This window comes from Triticum dicoccoides, chromosome 7A, assembly GCF_002162155.2.
Source record: "Triticum dicoccoides isolate Atlit2015 ecotype Zavitan chromosome 7A, WEW_v2.0, whole genome shotgun sequence".
In the NCBI taxonomy this organism is placed as follows: Eukaryota; Viridiplantae; Streptophyta; class Magnoliopsida; order Poales; family Poaceae; genus Triticum; species Triticum dicoccoides.
In genome coordinates, this window is record NC_041392.1 from 1,123,319 (window position 1) to 1,138,033 (window position 14,715).

Genomic DNA, 14,715 nt, shown 5'->3' on the forward strand with positions numbered 1-14,715 from the left:
GTGGCCTGGCTAAGAGTGTCGACACATCGCTTTTTTGGGCAGATGTTCGACGGGGATCGTCATCCTGTTAATGCGCCGAATGCGACCAAGGATGGCATACTGGCAGTGGCATTTCCAGCGATGGAACCAGGGTGGCAATGAGGCTCATACGGATGATTAATGCGCTGAACACGACCAAAGGATGGTCTACTGGCAGTGGCGTTTCCAGCGATGGAACCAGGGTGGCAACAAGGCTCATACAGATGCTTAATGCGCCGAACACGACCAAAGGATGGTCTACTGGCAGTGGCGTTTCCAACAATGGAACCAGGGTGGCAACGAGGCTCATACAGATGCTTAATGCGCCGAACACGACCAAAGGATGGTCTACTGGCAGTGGCGTTTCCAGCGATGGAACCAGGGTGGCAACAAGGCTCATACAGACGCTTAATGCGCCGAACACGACCAAAGGATGGTCTACTGGCGGTGGCGTTTCCAGCGACGGAACAAGGGTGCCAACGAGGCACATACCGATGATTACTGCGCAAAAGCCGGCCAAAAATGCCCCACTGGTAGTGGTAGAGGGCCAGGGGGCGTCCACCGTTGCGTCATTGCTTACATGGCTAGTGGGGCGGTGGAGATAGAGACATGACTCTCTTGGGAGGGAGGGAATCCCATGTTCCGCGTTCTTGACCCGCTCTCTGAAACAACATCGACCCTAGTCACAATAGGCACAAGAGAGTTCAAACCCTGCATCTATTGCCGCCTTAGCTGGTTTCGTCCAATATGCCTATTTTAGAACCATCAAAAAAGAAGAGAAACAAGGGATACATTGTACTGTCAATCTCTCTCAGTTGGCTGCATTCACGGTTCACCAACATTGCCCAAATAGAAAATATAAAAAACCATACATACATTTTCACTAAACTATGATTGTGTTCTTGGTCAAAGAGACCTTAGCGAAACTCATTGGTCTTTCTTTTACAGTCTTAGAAGGACCTCTGAAAATTACCTTTCCCAGAACCAACACAAAAGAAAGAAACACGATAAACATGGCACCAACGATGTCTTTGAGCTGGCCGCATTTACGACCCCGAGTCCCACCGATGCCGAAACCACAAGAGACCACACACGCGTTTTCACTGTGACTGGGTTTTCGGCTATATACAAAGAGTCCGAACCCCACATCTATTGCCACCTTAGCTGGTTCTGTCTGATATGCCTATTCTAGAACCATTGAAAAAGGAAGAAACAAGGGATACATTGTATCGTTGATCTCTCTGAGCTAGTTGCATTTATGAGACACCAATATTGCTCGAATAAAAAATATCAAAAACCACAAACACGTTTCACCATGATTGTGTTCTCGGCCAAAGAGACCCTAGACCAACCCATTGGTCTTTCCTTTTCGCCAAGACGAAGAAATACCCCCCCCCCCAAGGTTTTGGTCATCAAACGAAATTTCAAGATTTCCCGTGGTTACCAAGTATTTTAGTGCCCACCCGATAAATCTCCATACTAAGCAAAAAATGCCAATTTTTTTTTGATTTTTTTAAACACTTGATCGACGGCTGGATTGGGCCTGCCCGATCCAGCCGCCGATCGGGCCCAGATCGAGTAAAGTCGGCAGGATCTAAGTAATTTCACGGGAGTTGGTTCTAGCGTGTTGGTAGCAACCTAATCACCTTCTCGATTTTTCGAGAGAGGTCTCTAGTCCGAGTGTTTGTTCTTTCAACTTTGTATTTTTTTTCAGAATACAAAAGTGCAAAACGCAAAAATAAAAAGATCCAGAAGTCGAACCCGAGACGTCACGGGCCGTGCAGAGACAAAGTCCCACTGAGCTGGTAGGCACGATAGATACCGCGTAGAGACAAAGTTCCATTGAGCTGGCAGACACGACACAGACCGCGCGGAGACGGAAGCAAGATAGACACGACAGCGGCGGCACCTCTGAGCCGAGTTGGCACATTTACGACCCACGCGCCCCACCGACGCCGAAAAGGGTCACGCACACGTTTTCTCCCACCCGGCCGTGTTCTCGGCCAGATACAGACCGAAAAAACAAAGAATAAGGACAATGCCATACCAACCATATAACATAGCACAAAAACTAGGTCATGCGTATCCTTTTGAAAAGGTGAGGAGCAATTGTGGTAGGAAACACAAAGGAAAAATTGCATGGCATTGATGGGAAGATTAGGATAAAGATGGAGACTTTGGGCATGAAGGAAGGAAGGAAGGGAGGGGCATTTTGGTCATTTGGAAAGAGCAGAGGAAAAAGAATAAACAAACGTCTCCTCTCCTTCCTCCATCTCCCTCGCTCCGTCTCCTCCATCTCGATCCATCCATCCAAACCCTAGCCGATCCATCCATCCATCCATCCCCGGCCGCCGATCGGCACCCCCATGACCGCCGCCTCCACCGGCGGCGGCGACGGAGGAGGTGGTGGCGGGGGCGCGTCGTCCCCGGCGGCGCCGCGGGCCATGAAGCGCGAGCTGGCCTTCGCGCTGCAGTCCCTCTCGGAGATCACCGCCTCCCCCGGCCGCACCCGCTCCGGCCGCTCCCTCCTCGCCTCCCCCTCCCTCCCCTCCTCGCCCGCCAAGCGGAGGAAGGCCGCCGCCAGATCCGACCCCCCGCCCACCCCGCCCCCGGATCTGGTCTCCCCGCCCACCCCGCCCCTCGACGCCGAGGCGCCCAAGCCCGCCCCCCACCACGCCGCCCCCCTCGATGCTGCCCTCCTGCCGCCCCAGGTAGCTTCGGCCGTCGATGCGGAGGTGCTGCCGCTTTTCGCTGCCACTCACCACGCCGCCGATGGGTTACCCTTGGACGCCCTCGTAGCCACCCAAGATGCTGCCCCGGCGCCGCGCGAGGCAGCCAGCCAAGATGCTCCCCTGGCGCAGCCCTTGGATGCAGAGCTGCTGCCCAAGGTCAGCCACAACGCTTCCGAGGTGTTGCCCGAAGTTAGCCACAACGCTGCCGAGATGCCGCCCTTGGCTGCTGAGGTGCTGCCCGATGTCAGCCACAACACTACAGAGGCGCAGTCCTTGGCTGCCGAGGTGCTGCCTGAAGTCAGCCACAACGCTCCCGAGGCGCCGCCCTTGGCTGCCGAGATGCTGCCCGAGGTCAGCCACAACGCTCCCGAGGCGCCGCCCTTGGCTGCCGAGATGCTGCCGGTGGCCAACCAAGATGCTGCCGCCGAGGCGTCACCCAAGGCCAGCCACTCTGACGACATCGTCATGGTGGACGCCGAGGCGCAGCTCAATGCTCAAGGCGACACAGACCTCATGGGCCCCTGCGCATTCCCGGCGCCCATGGAGAAGAAGAAGAAGGAAGAGGAGGGGGATGGGTCCAATGCTGCCGTCCCCCCTCAGCACCAAATGGTTGCGCATCCTGCTCCTGTAACAGAGGCTGAATCTGCCGGCGAGGCGGCAACACAGGACACGGGAGTCGAGCCCAGCACTGCTGCTGCACATGCAATGCCAGACGCTGAAGAGGGTGCTAGCATGGAATTGGACGCACCTTTGGCTTTGCTTGAGTTCACTGCTGGATCAAGTGGACACAGTGTACTGGACAGTGTGTTGGCTGATACTCCTATGGCCGCCGAGGATGCCACCATGCCTGCTTCCATTGCCATGGATGCTGAGGATGCCGCCACACCAGTTTCCACTGCCAAGACCGTCAAGCCTAAAAGACGCTTCACACGGTCGCTGCTTGGACTGGACAGAGAGACCGCAGCCAGTGAAATTATAGGAGATGTCTCGCTTGATTTGTCTGCAACACCAGGGAGGAGGTTCACAAGGTCACTGCTCAAGCCAAAGGTGGAGGTGCCTCCTGCCAGCAGCCCGGTTGTGCCTGAAGAGCCCGTTGAAAGCACACCAGAGACCCCTCCATCGGTGACCAAGATGGAGATGAAGATGTCCAAGAAAGTTGCCTGCCTCTCAAAGCACCCAGGCAACACCAGAGATTTGCTCAGCACAGGACTGCTCGAGGGAATGCCGGTTATGTACATCATCCCTAATAGCAAGGTATGAGACAATCAGTCATAAGTTTTATCAACAGTTTCTTGTCTGTCAGCACCACTTTACTCTATTTGAGGATTGCACGAGCCTATCACCGCAACTGTATTTTATTAAGCTTCATGATATATTAGGTTAGCCGAGTAATCAGTATTCAGAAAGTTTTTCTGTTCAGCCAATACATGCATGTGTTTGCTTTTGCCGTCTTAAGTCATTTGCTAGACCTTGACAATAGTGAATCCATCTGTGACAGAATGCCAGTAGCTTTGATGATACTTTCTGTTATTTGAGAACTTCCAGGTACTAATTACAATTAAATGTGTGATAACTTGTTGGAGACCAACAGTCTCATCCTATTTGCCTCAGTTTTCAATGCAACATTTGTAGCTATGCCTTGTTATATTATGATGAAGTAGCAATGAATCCCATATCTTGCTGCTCAAGATGCCTTGTGTAATATATAAATATTATCTCTCTTTTTTAGAGCATGAAATTTTAATGCAGTACAATTAATATGAATGTTGTTTGCAAGTTGCAGAAGCCTGTGCTTAAAGGTGTGATTGCAGGTTGCAATATACGTTGCTTTTGTGTTAAGTGTGATGGCTCCAAGGTTAGTATTTCTTCCCTTCAAAAGGAAAAATAGGTTAGTGCTAACTACTGTATCTGTAAGCCGTTGCAGGACACAAAAATGTTTACGTAATGCTGTTCTCCTTCTGAATTTTACAGGCTATTACTACATATTTCTTTGAACTACATGCTGGAAGCAGCAAAAAACACCCTGCAGAGTACATCTACTTAGCAAATGGTAATAGTTTGCGGGATGTGCTGCGTGCCTGTGAAAGTTCTCCTTTGGATTCTCTAGATAAAACAATCCAGTCCTGCATTGATCCCATGCTTACAAGGACCCGCACGAATTGTCTGAACTGCAACTGTGAGACTTTCATGCTTATGTAATTCAGGGAGTTGTAGTAGTTTCCTTTGGTGCCTTTGCTTATGTCTCCTAATGTTGCAGGTGAGCTACCTTCACAAACGGAAGAACAGTTTCTGTGCCATCAGTGTTGCCCAGAGTCGAACCAACCTCAAGATCCTACTTCTCCGTTGGCATACAGCAAGAGCAGTTCCAGGTGTGCAATTTAATAAGCATAATAATGTGCTAGATGTGCTCTTATGTCTAATTAACTAGAGACCAAGAGCTATTATTTACACTGTTCTATCATAAGGAAATAAACTGTAATGGCTGCATAATTTGTTCAGGAGCTATTACTTTACACCCTGCTGTTGTTATAAGAAAATAAGTTGTCTGTATCGCTATCTGACAATACTTTTGACTTCTATTTCGAACTTATGTTTTATTTACAAATGACATTCCTTTCCATGTTTTGTTTTGGGGTGCCATAGTCTGACTCCAAGTTCCAAGGAATCTTTGTTGAAGAGGATGTCGGCAAGCAAAGGCGCAAGTACCGGAAAAGTAACAACAAAGTCGGTACTTCTAGTTCTGTTAGTTATCCCTTCTAGTTTCTCACTATTGAGCACTTAACTCACTGGTCCCTGCTTGACAAATTTTCAGGGATACGGGGCTACACAAACTGGTATTCAAGGTTTTGCTTGACGGTACTGAAGTAACCTACTATGTTGATGGGCAGGTTTGGAGCAAGATCTATTATTTCCTTATTTTCTTTAACCACACCCTGTGTTTTTTGTTGTTGTTGATAATTTGCACTTGCACCGTGTAGAAAATAATCGATGGATACATCAAGGATCAAAGAATCTACTGTAACCATTGCAACAAAGTGGTGCGGCCCCTTTCTCGTCAAAGCTATTTTTTACTGCGTATTCATTTTTTTCCCTGTGAATTGACCTTTTATGAGGAATATCCAGGTCAGCCCCTCAGCGTTCGAAGCTCATGCGGGTGAGGGATCAAGACGCAAACCGTAAGTCGGCTGCATCCTCTTTTTAGCTTATTATACCAACCTGCACTTGTCTGCTTGCTCTTATTTATCACATTGCTATCAGGTATGACAACATCTATACGTCAAATGGGGTATCCCTGCATGAGCTGTCGATGAGAATATCAAAAGACATGCAATTGTCGGAACGTGAAACTGATGATCTGTGCAGAGAATGTGGTCTAGGAGGGGATATTTTCCCTTGCAAAATGTGTCCAAGGTCATTTCACCCAGGTAGAGCCTTCCTCCATCTTCCTAAAACTAACGGTCAATAATGCGCTAAGAGTGATATTTTTCAGTTATTCCCTCATAAATTATCAACTCAACCAATCTAATATGGATCTGCTTACTTACAATCTGTAGCTTGCGTTGGGCTGCCTGGAGTTCCCTTGGAGGAGTGGTTTTGTGATAACTGCACCATCCTCGTTCAGAAAGAAAAGGCTTTAGCAGCAAATAAGAATGCCAAGGCTGCTGGGAGGCAGGCCGGAGTCGATTCCATTGAGCAGATTTTGAAGAGGGCTATTAGAATCGTCCCAATCTGTGATGACCTTGGAGGATGCGCCTTATGCAAGTGAGTACTATTTGTCCTAAAATGTTGCTAGCTATGCTGTCACTTCCTTCCCTTATTTTTTTGACTACTTTGTATTCTTGTAATAATCTTTCCGGCAAATCTTCTTGGTGCAGGAAAAAGGATTTTAACAATTCAGTATTTGATGAGCGCACTGTGATACTCTGTGATCAAGTATGCCTTCTGCATTTCTAGAAATTGCATCTTGATCGTTACTGCTTAAATTCAACTTATGATCCTGATATTAAGACACATTTTTCTTCCATCTTTTTTCTGTGCTGTTCAGTGCGAGAAAGAATACCATGTAGGATGTTTGAGGAGCGAATGGCAGGTCGACCTGAAGGTTAGCACTTAAAAACTTCATCTCCACATTTAAGTTTTTATGTGCATGATATATTCGCATGAAACGAACAGTGCTGACATCTTTGGTGGAAGATAACACAGTTAGCTTGTTTATGCTCTGCAGGAATTACCAGAAGGGGAGTGGTTCTGTTGTGATAGTTGCTCTGAGATACGCTCCTCTTTGGACAAGATGATTTCTGAAGGAGCTCAGCCTTTGTCGGAGTCAGACCTTGATATCATAAGGAAGAAGCACGAGTCAAAAGGTTTGATCATGGACACCAATACAGAGATCAGATGGCAATTGGTTGCTGGTAGAAGTGCCACTGAAGATGGCAACTCATTGCTTTCTTCTGCTGTCCCAGTTATTCATGTATGCGCTGCATTTTTTTAATCTTGTATGCTGCATTTTGTTCCGCCTCTTACCTCACTATTTTATACTGACTGGTTCACTTGTCTGGTTGTTTTCTCCTTGCAGCAATCTTTTGATCCAATCATCGAAGCCCATACTGGTAGGGATCTAATTCCTGAGATGGTCCACGGGTAAGAGAAGATAACCGTTTCCCGAGAGTGGCGTTTTGGCTCCTAGGTGCATATGCACCCATTGTCGAAATCCAAATTCCTAGAAGTTGAAAAATTCGAAACAAAAATCCCGCGTGTATATCCGGACATTTTATGTGCGTTCACAAGGTTTCGGTGAAAAACGACGTTTTTTGTGGCTTGTGTAAAAAAGACAATTTCTGATGCTTCATTCTAACTATTCACGAGGCATTTCTTTATCTTTTTTACACAAGCCACAAAAAACGTCGTTTTTCACTGAAACCTTGTGAACGCACATAAAATGTCCGGATATACACGCGGGATTTTTGTTTCGAATTTTTTAACTTCTCGGAATTTGGATTTCGACAATGGGTGCATATGCACCTAGGAGCCAAAGGCAATTACCGGTATTTTGTTCAGTGCCTAGAGTAGAACTGTGTTAAATGGGATTTCTCTTTTCTACCAGGAGGAGACCTAAAGAAGGAATGCCAGGCCAAGATTACAGTGGAATGTACTGTGCGGTCTTAACTGTAGGGTAAGAATTTTTTTATCATTTGAAACAAAAAATTGGCCATACTTTTGCATCAAGTGTTACTGAATTCTGCTTGCCTATCGCAGTTCTACTGTCGTGTCGGCAGCACTTTTGCGTGTCATGGGAGGTGACGTGGCCGAACTGCCACTGGTTGCTACAAGTATGGATCTTCAAGGACTGGTGAGTTTACAGTTGCTGCTTAGCATTATATCATCCATGCAGTCAAAAAAATGCAGTTCTAAAGAGTTAACCTCTGCGTTCTATTCACATCTACGTATGTTTTATTGATTCCATATCCTTCTTATTTTCTAATGATTTTTATTTGGTGCTGATACAAACAGGGCTACTTCCAAGTGTTGTTCTCATGCATCGAAAGGCTGCTAGTTTCGCTGAAGGTGAAGCACTTCATGCTTCCGGCCGCCCATGAAGCTGAAGCCATCTGGATGAAGAAGTTTGGCTTCTCTAAAATCCCTCAGGATGAGGTTTGTTTTGCTGTCTGCTATTTTGTTGTGTTGAGATGATGGAGAGAGTAAATCTAAGCGAACTGACTGGTTGTGCAGATGGAAGCTTATCTTAACGGGGGACACCTCACCGTATTCCATGGAACCTTGAACCTGTACAAGGCCGTTCCATTGCCTGAATCTTAGCATGGATGTCGAAGCCGCCCTTTGCTGCTTAATGGAGATATGCTCATCAGACATGTTTGTCATTTGAGGCTCTGCTGGTAACTGTACATAATAAGATGATGAAGCATGGCGAAAAGATGATAGTTACTGCAAATCTAAAAGAGGGGAGGATAGAAGAAAGATACCAGAAATGTTTGATCCTGTGGTGAAGATAGATGTGGAGATGCTGGAACAGGGGAAATCAGTGCTTCTCTGCCAGCTTTTGTTTTTCGTTTTGTACTTTTAGTAGCGCGTTGAGCTGAGCCGCCATGCCGAGAAGCAAGCGTTGCTGTCTTTCCATGTAAATGCCTGGCCGTCTCAGGAACTGCAGAATTTTGAGGCGAGATGTTGTCTGTTGGGTTGCGGTGGTTGAAATTTTGATCTGTTCATTGGTAGGGTGGCGCGTTTGTAAGAAAGAGAGTTGGTTTCGTTGGTCTGGTTGTTGAATTTTGATGAGAAATGAGGAGAGATGTGGGGGTTGGATAAATTGGTTGCTTGTTTGTACCTTACCTGATGGATGAAAGTTTTACCAACAACACCTTTTGACTCATGTGATGGCTTTAGCTTCCTTGTGTGCATTACATGTGTGTGGTAATAGCATGAAATTTATGTATTTTTGCTTTGCCCCAAATCCTATAGAAAACAATTTCAAAATGTAGGTCATATTTTGATTTTTGAGAATGCATGACTTTAACCATCAGTTTACCTTATTAGGTAGCAAAAAATGTGTCATGAAATTTATGTTGTAAGATTCGTATTTTTAATTGTTACTAGCAAAAGGGCCCGTGCATTGCAACGGAAAAAAATAATCTTCAATGGCCATGACCACATTTTGCTGCATCACAGAGATATACTATCACTCTCAACCTTGTGTAATAAGGAAAAATGTTGAAATCATGAACATTTTTTTTAGCTCGTGAACATATTTGAAACTATGAACATTTTTCAAATTTGTGAACATTTCTACAAATTTTCGACCATTTTCTAAAATCAAGAATAATTTTTGAATTCTGAACAATTTATACTATTTGCAAACATTTTTTAATCAATTTTCTTAAATCGGCGAACATTTCTAGAATCGACGAACATTTTCTTTGAAATTGGTGGAACGATTTTAGAAATTCATGCATTTTTTGATTTAACAAACATTATTTTAAATGCATGATCACTTTTTGAATCAGCAAACATTTATGGATGAATAAACTATTTTGTAAGTCACGAACAGTTTTTGAATTTTAGGATATTTTTCTATTCATACACAATTTTTGAATTGGTGAGATTTTGTTAAATTTCATTAACATTTTTTAATACACAAATTTCAAAAAATCATGATTTTTTTTGAATTAGCAAACATTTGTTTTCAAAATTTCGTTTTTTTACAAAATCGCGAACATTTTTTAAATCCACAAACATTTTATGATTTATGAATTTTTTTTCTAAATTATCATTGTTTAATTTTTTTGAAACTTTTTTGAATTCCAAAATTAGTTAAAGCAGAAGAAACAAAAATGCAACAGAAAAAGAAAAAAAAGAAAAAACAAAATTTAAAAACAGGCCGGCCCAAACAGGCACGCTGTGTCTTCAATCTGTGCGCTGAGTGTGGTATAGGAGGTCCATACTGCATTGGTTAGATATAGATTGGTTTAGGATTGTTTTGAGAGAATAACATGACTTATTATTATCATCGTTACATATAGTATCTCGTGGATGCGATCTCGGAGACATGAGCCTTCGGTTAATATTTGCAATCACAATAGAACATGAGCCACGATATTCAACAAACGAAACATACAGAAGAGAAACTCTTCACACTAATCTTATATTCGCAATCACCATGCCTACTGATGAGTGGTCCATATTCGCAATCACAATTAGTAGACAATCATCATGAAATAAGGCCTTCCCTTTGTCTCGAGTGGGGTTGATAACACAATATATATATATAGCATTATAACACCTAAAAATCACGGACACACCAGAAATTGCCGTTTTGGCATCCTGATACAACGGATATTCCGGGATACTCGAATTCAACAATATCATCTGATTTTTTATTTAAGAAAATTATAGTGATGCATCAGGACACGTATATGTTCTCCACATAAGGAATGCACCCAGCCTCAAAGACAATAGTGAATGCGCCACCACCTCCTGGATGAAAGCCGTCGCCGGCGACGCCTAGACTTGATCGACGACCCTACCCCCAGCACCAGCAGCCTCTCCTTCCAGTCGCAGGTAACCTAACAAACTCTCCTCATTCCTCAACTCCTTCCTCTTTTATTCTTCTAATTTTCTTCCATTAAGCTGCTAGATGTTGCTTGTTGGCCTGCTGCCCTTTGAATGCTTGTGCCGCTGTTGCTGCTCGCTTGCATAGTTGAATCAATGCTTATGCTTGTGCCGTTGTTCAATCTTGAACAACGAATGCTTGATTGGTGATTGACTGCTTGTTGTTAGCTTGTTAGGTAGCATGACAGTTGGGAGCGGCACAATCGGTAGCCAATCTTCCATGGGCGAGAGTGACGGGCAGCCTGGTCATGGTGTTGTAATCCCGAGTATCTTTTGTGGGCTTATGTGGAGAATCTTGTACCACAAACATATGTTGGTGCTCTTGTTGATGCTGCCTCGTGTAACCGTGGAGGAAACACAAAGTTTTGTTGCAATTTCTGTAACAAAATCTACCCAGGCAGTTATTCAAGAGTGAGGCTTCATCGTCTTCAGATAAAAAAAGAAAGATATAGCAACCCGTGACAAAATTCCACATCCTGCCTTTGAACAAATTTGCAAGGAAGACATAGCAGCCCATCAACTCATTGCACATGGTGCAAGCATACAATTCCTTTACCTCCCTTTAATGCATCTCTTCCAACAAGAAAAAGAAAGCAAACAACTACTGAAGAGAGTTTTAATACTAAATATCTGACAACAAGCCGATGCTCATATTGCTACAACATTTTTTACTGCAGGAGTGTAATTGTATAGCAATATTTTCCTTTATTGTCAAGCATGGTAAAATTTAGTCTATTGCTGAGTTGCTGACTGTATGGTGGGTTTGTGCATATTACAGGGTTTCCATTTAATCTTGCAAGGAACCCTAACTTTAGGGCAACCATCACCTTTGTTGTGAACAATAGCTTGGGTGGGTATGTGCCTCCAGGATGCACCAAGGGCAATTGCTCTTGATCAAAGCGAAGAAGCATATTAAGAGGAGCCTAGAACCCATCAAATATACCTAGCTGAACAAATGAGTGACTATTGCAACTATTGGTTGGTATGAACCTTAAAGGCGACCCATTTTGAACTTCACGGCAGTGACAGAAGGTGGCCCAATGCTCTTAAATGCAATCGACACCAAGAGAGAGGTATGATCATGAAGGAAATATGCCCTAGAGGCAATAATAAAGTTATTATTTATTTCCTTATATCATGATAAATGTTTATTATTCATGCTAGAATTGTATTAACCAGAAACATAATACATGTGTGAATACATAGACAAACAGAGTGTCACTAGTATGCCTCTACTTGACTAGCTCGTTAATCGAAGATGGTTATGTTTCCTAACCATAGACATGAGTTGTCATTTGATTAACGGGATCACATCATTAGGAGAATAATGTGATTGACATGATCCATTACGTTAGCTTAGCACACGATCGTTTAGTATGCTGCTATTGTTTTCTTCATGACTTATACATGTTCCTATGACTATGAGATTATGCAACTCCCGTTTACCGGAGGAACACTTTGTGTGCTACCAAACGTCACAACGTAACTGGGTGATTATAAAGGTGCTCTACAGGTGTCTCTGAAGGTACATGTTGGGTTGGCGTATTTTGAGATTAGGATTTGTCACTCCGATTGTCGGAGAGGTATCTCTGGGCCCTCTCGGTAATGCACATCACTTAAGCCTTGCAAGCATTGCAACTAATGAGTTAGTTGCGGGATGATGTATTACGGAACGAGTAAAGAGACTTGCCGGTAACGAGATTGAACAAGGTATTAAGATAGCGACGATCGAATCTCGGGCAAGTAACATACCGATGACAAAGGGAACAACGTACGTTGTTATGCGGTCTGACCAATAAAGATCTTCGTAGAATATGTGGGAGCCAATATGAGCATCCAGGTTCCGCTATTGGTTATTGACCGGAGACGTGTCTCGGTCATGTCTACATAGTTCTCGAACCCGTAGGGTCCGCACGCTTAACGTTACGATGACCGTTTTATTATGAGTTTATATGTTTTGATGTACCGAAGGTTGTTTGGAGTACCGGATGTGATCACGGACATGACGAGGAGTCTCGAAATGGTCGAGACATAAAGATTGATATATTGGATGACTATATTCGGACACCGAAAGTGTTCCGGGTGATTTCGGAGAAAACCGGAGCGCCGGAGGGTTACCGGAACCCCCCCGGGAGAAGTAATGGGCCTTATGGGCCTTAGTGGAGAGAGAGAGAGAGGCAGCCAGGGTGGGCCGCGCGCCCCCTCCGCCTCTGGTCCGAATTGGACTAGGAGAGGGGGGCCGGCGCCCCCCTTTTCTTCTCCCTCTCCCCCTTCCTTTCCCCCTCCTAGTAGGAGTAGGAAAAGAGGGGAGTCCTACTCCTACTAGGAGGAGGACTCCTACTCCTACTAGGAGGAGGACTCCTCCTCCTGGCGCGCCTAGCAAGGGCCGGCCGGCCTCCCCCCTTGCTCCTTTATATACGGGGGCAGGGGGCACCCTAGAGACACAACAATTGATCATTCATCTCTTAGCCATGTGCGGTGCCCCCCTCCACCATAGTCCACCTCGATAATACTGTAGCGGTGCTTAGGCGAAGCCCTGCGTCGGTAGAACATCAACATCGTCACCACGCCGTCGTGCTAACGAAACTCTCCCTCAACACTCGGCTGGATCGGAGTTCGAGGGACGTCATTGGGCTGAACGTGTGCTGAACTCGGAGGTGCCGTGTGTTCGGTACTTGATCGGTCAGATCGTGAAGACGTACGACTACATCAACCGCGTTGTGCTAACGCTTCCGCTTTTGGTCTACGAGGGTACGTGGACAACACTCTCCCCTCTCGTTGCTATGCATCACCATGATCTTGCGTGTGCATAGGATTTTTTTTGAAATTACTACGTTCCCCAACAGATGATTTAGTTTATCTTTTGGTCCTATTTTTGCCTATATTGCTTGAATTTTTGACTTGTTTTCATTGCAAGACAAAAAGTAAGGAATATATCTTTGGGGAGCTAATGGAAGTGATTGAGGAACTTGGAAGTTGGAGTTGGGAATGTGGTTCAAGTGATCGCTGAAAAATGCTGCAAATTGTAAAGGTTCTTAGTGGATAATTGAAGCAAAGTGCAAGGACATCTTTTGGATTCCTTGCATTGTGCACACTCTAAATGTTGCATTGAAGAATATATGTTATCTGAAGAACAACAAGGGAAAAAAAATTCCATCTTCTCTTCATCAAAGATGTCACTGATGATGCTTCTTTCATAATGAATTTGTCATGAACCATGACATGACGTTTTCTATGTTCCTCAATCTAGCAAACTCAAGATCCCAAGTACCTCCGTGGGCTTATGTGAAGAAGCTTGTACCAGAAACATATGTTGGTGGTGATGCTGGTGCTGCCTCTGGTAGCCGTGGAGGAAACACAAAGTTTTATTGCATTTTCCATAACAGAATTTACCCAGGCAGTTATTCAAGGGCGAGGCCTCATCTTCTTTAGATAACAAAGAAATATATTAACAACCTGTGAAAAAATTCCACACCCTACCTTTGAGCAACTTTGCAAGGAAGACATAGGATCCAATCAATCCATTGCACATGGTGCAACTAAGCATACAATTGCTTTACCTCCCCATAATGCATTTGTTCCAACAAGAAAAAAAGGAAAATAGTATTGTGGAGAGTTTTAATGTAGAAATCTGCCACAAGCCGATGCTCATATTTCTAGAACCTTTTCCATGCATGCCAGAATTTGCCGATTTGGCGTGCTGATTCGGCGAGATACATGGACATGGGGCCGTACGCGAATACAACAGTATCCCCCACGCTTTAGTTTAAAAAGAAAATAAAAATATAGGAAAATGGCGGGACACATAGATGACACGTTTGGGACACGACCTGGCCCAAAAAAA

At 44.6% G+C, this 14,715-nt stretch overlaps 1 protein-coding gene across 2 annotated transcripts; it reads left to right on the forward strand.

Moving 5' to 3' along the window:
• The first annotated feature begins 2,242 nt into the window (after positions 1 to 2,242).
• LOC119330467 lies at positions 2,243 to 9,135 on the forward strand. Of its 2 annotated transcripts, XM_037603571.1 has the most exons (19): positions 2,245 to 2,927; positions 3,090 to 4,004; positions 4,534 to 4,605; positions 4,722 to 4,926; positions 5,008 to 5,119; positions 5,394 to 5,474; positions 5,563 to 5,638; positions 5,729 to 5,788; positions 5,874 to 5,926; positions 6,009 to 6,175; positions 6,305 to 6,512; positions 6,626 to 6,683; positions 6,796 to 6,852; positions 6,976 to 7,221; positions 7,327 to 7,391; positions 7,855 to 7,923; positions 8,007 to 8,100; positions 8,262 to 8,402; positions 8,481 to 9,135. In XM_037603571.1, exons 1-19 carry the CDS (start codon positions 2,385 to 2,387, stop codon positions 8,565 to 8,567), a joined length of 3,309 nt encoding a protein of 1,102 aa, XP_037459468.1. In that variant the 5' UTR covers positions 2,245 to 2,384; the 3' UTR covers positions 8,568 to 9,135. The 2 variants fall into 2 exon arrangements, with proteins under 2 accessions (XP_037459467.1, XP_037459468.1); XM_037603570.1 differs by having other exon boundaries at positions 2,243 to 4,004.
• Positions 9,136 to 14,715: the final 5,580 nt, after the last annotated feature.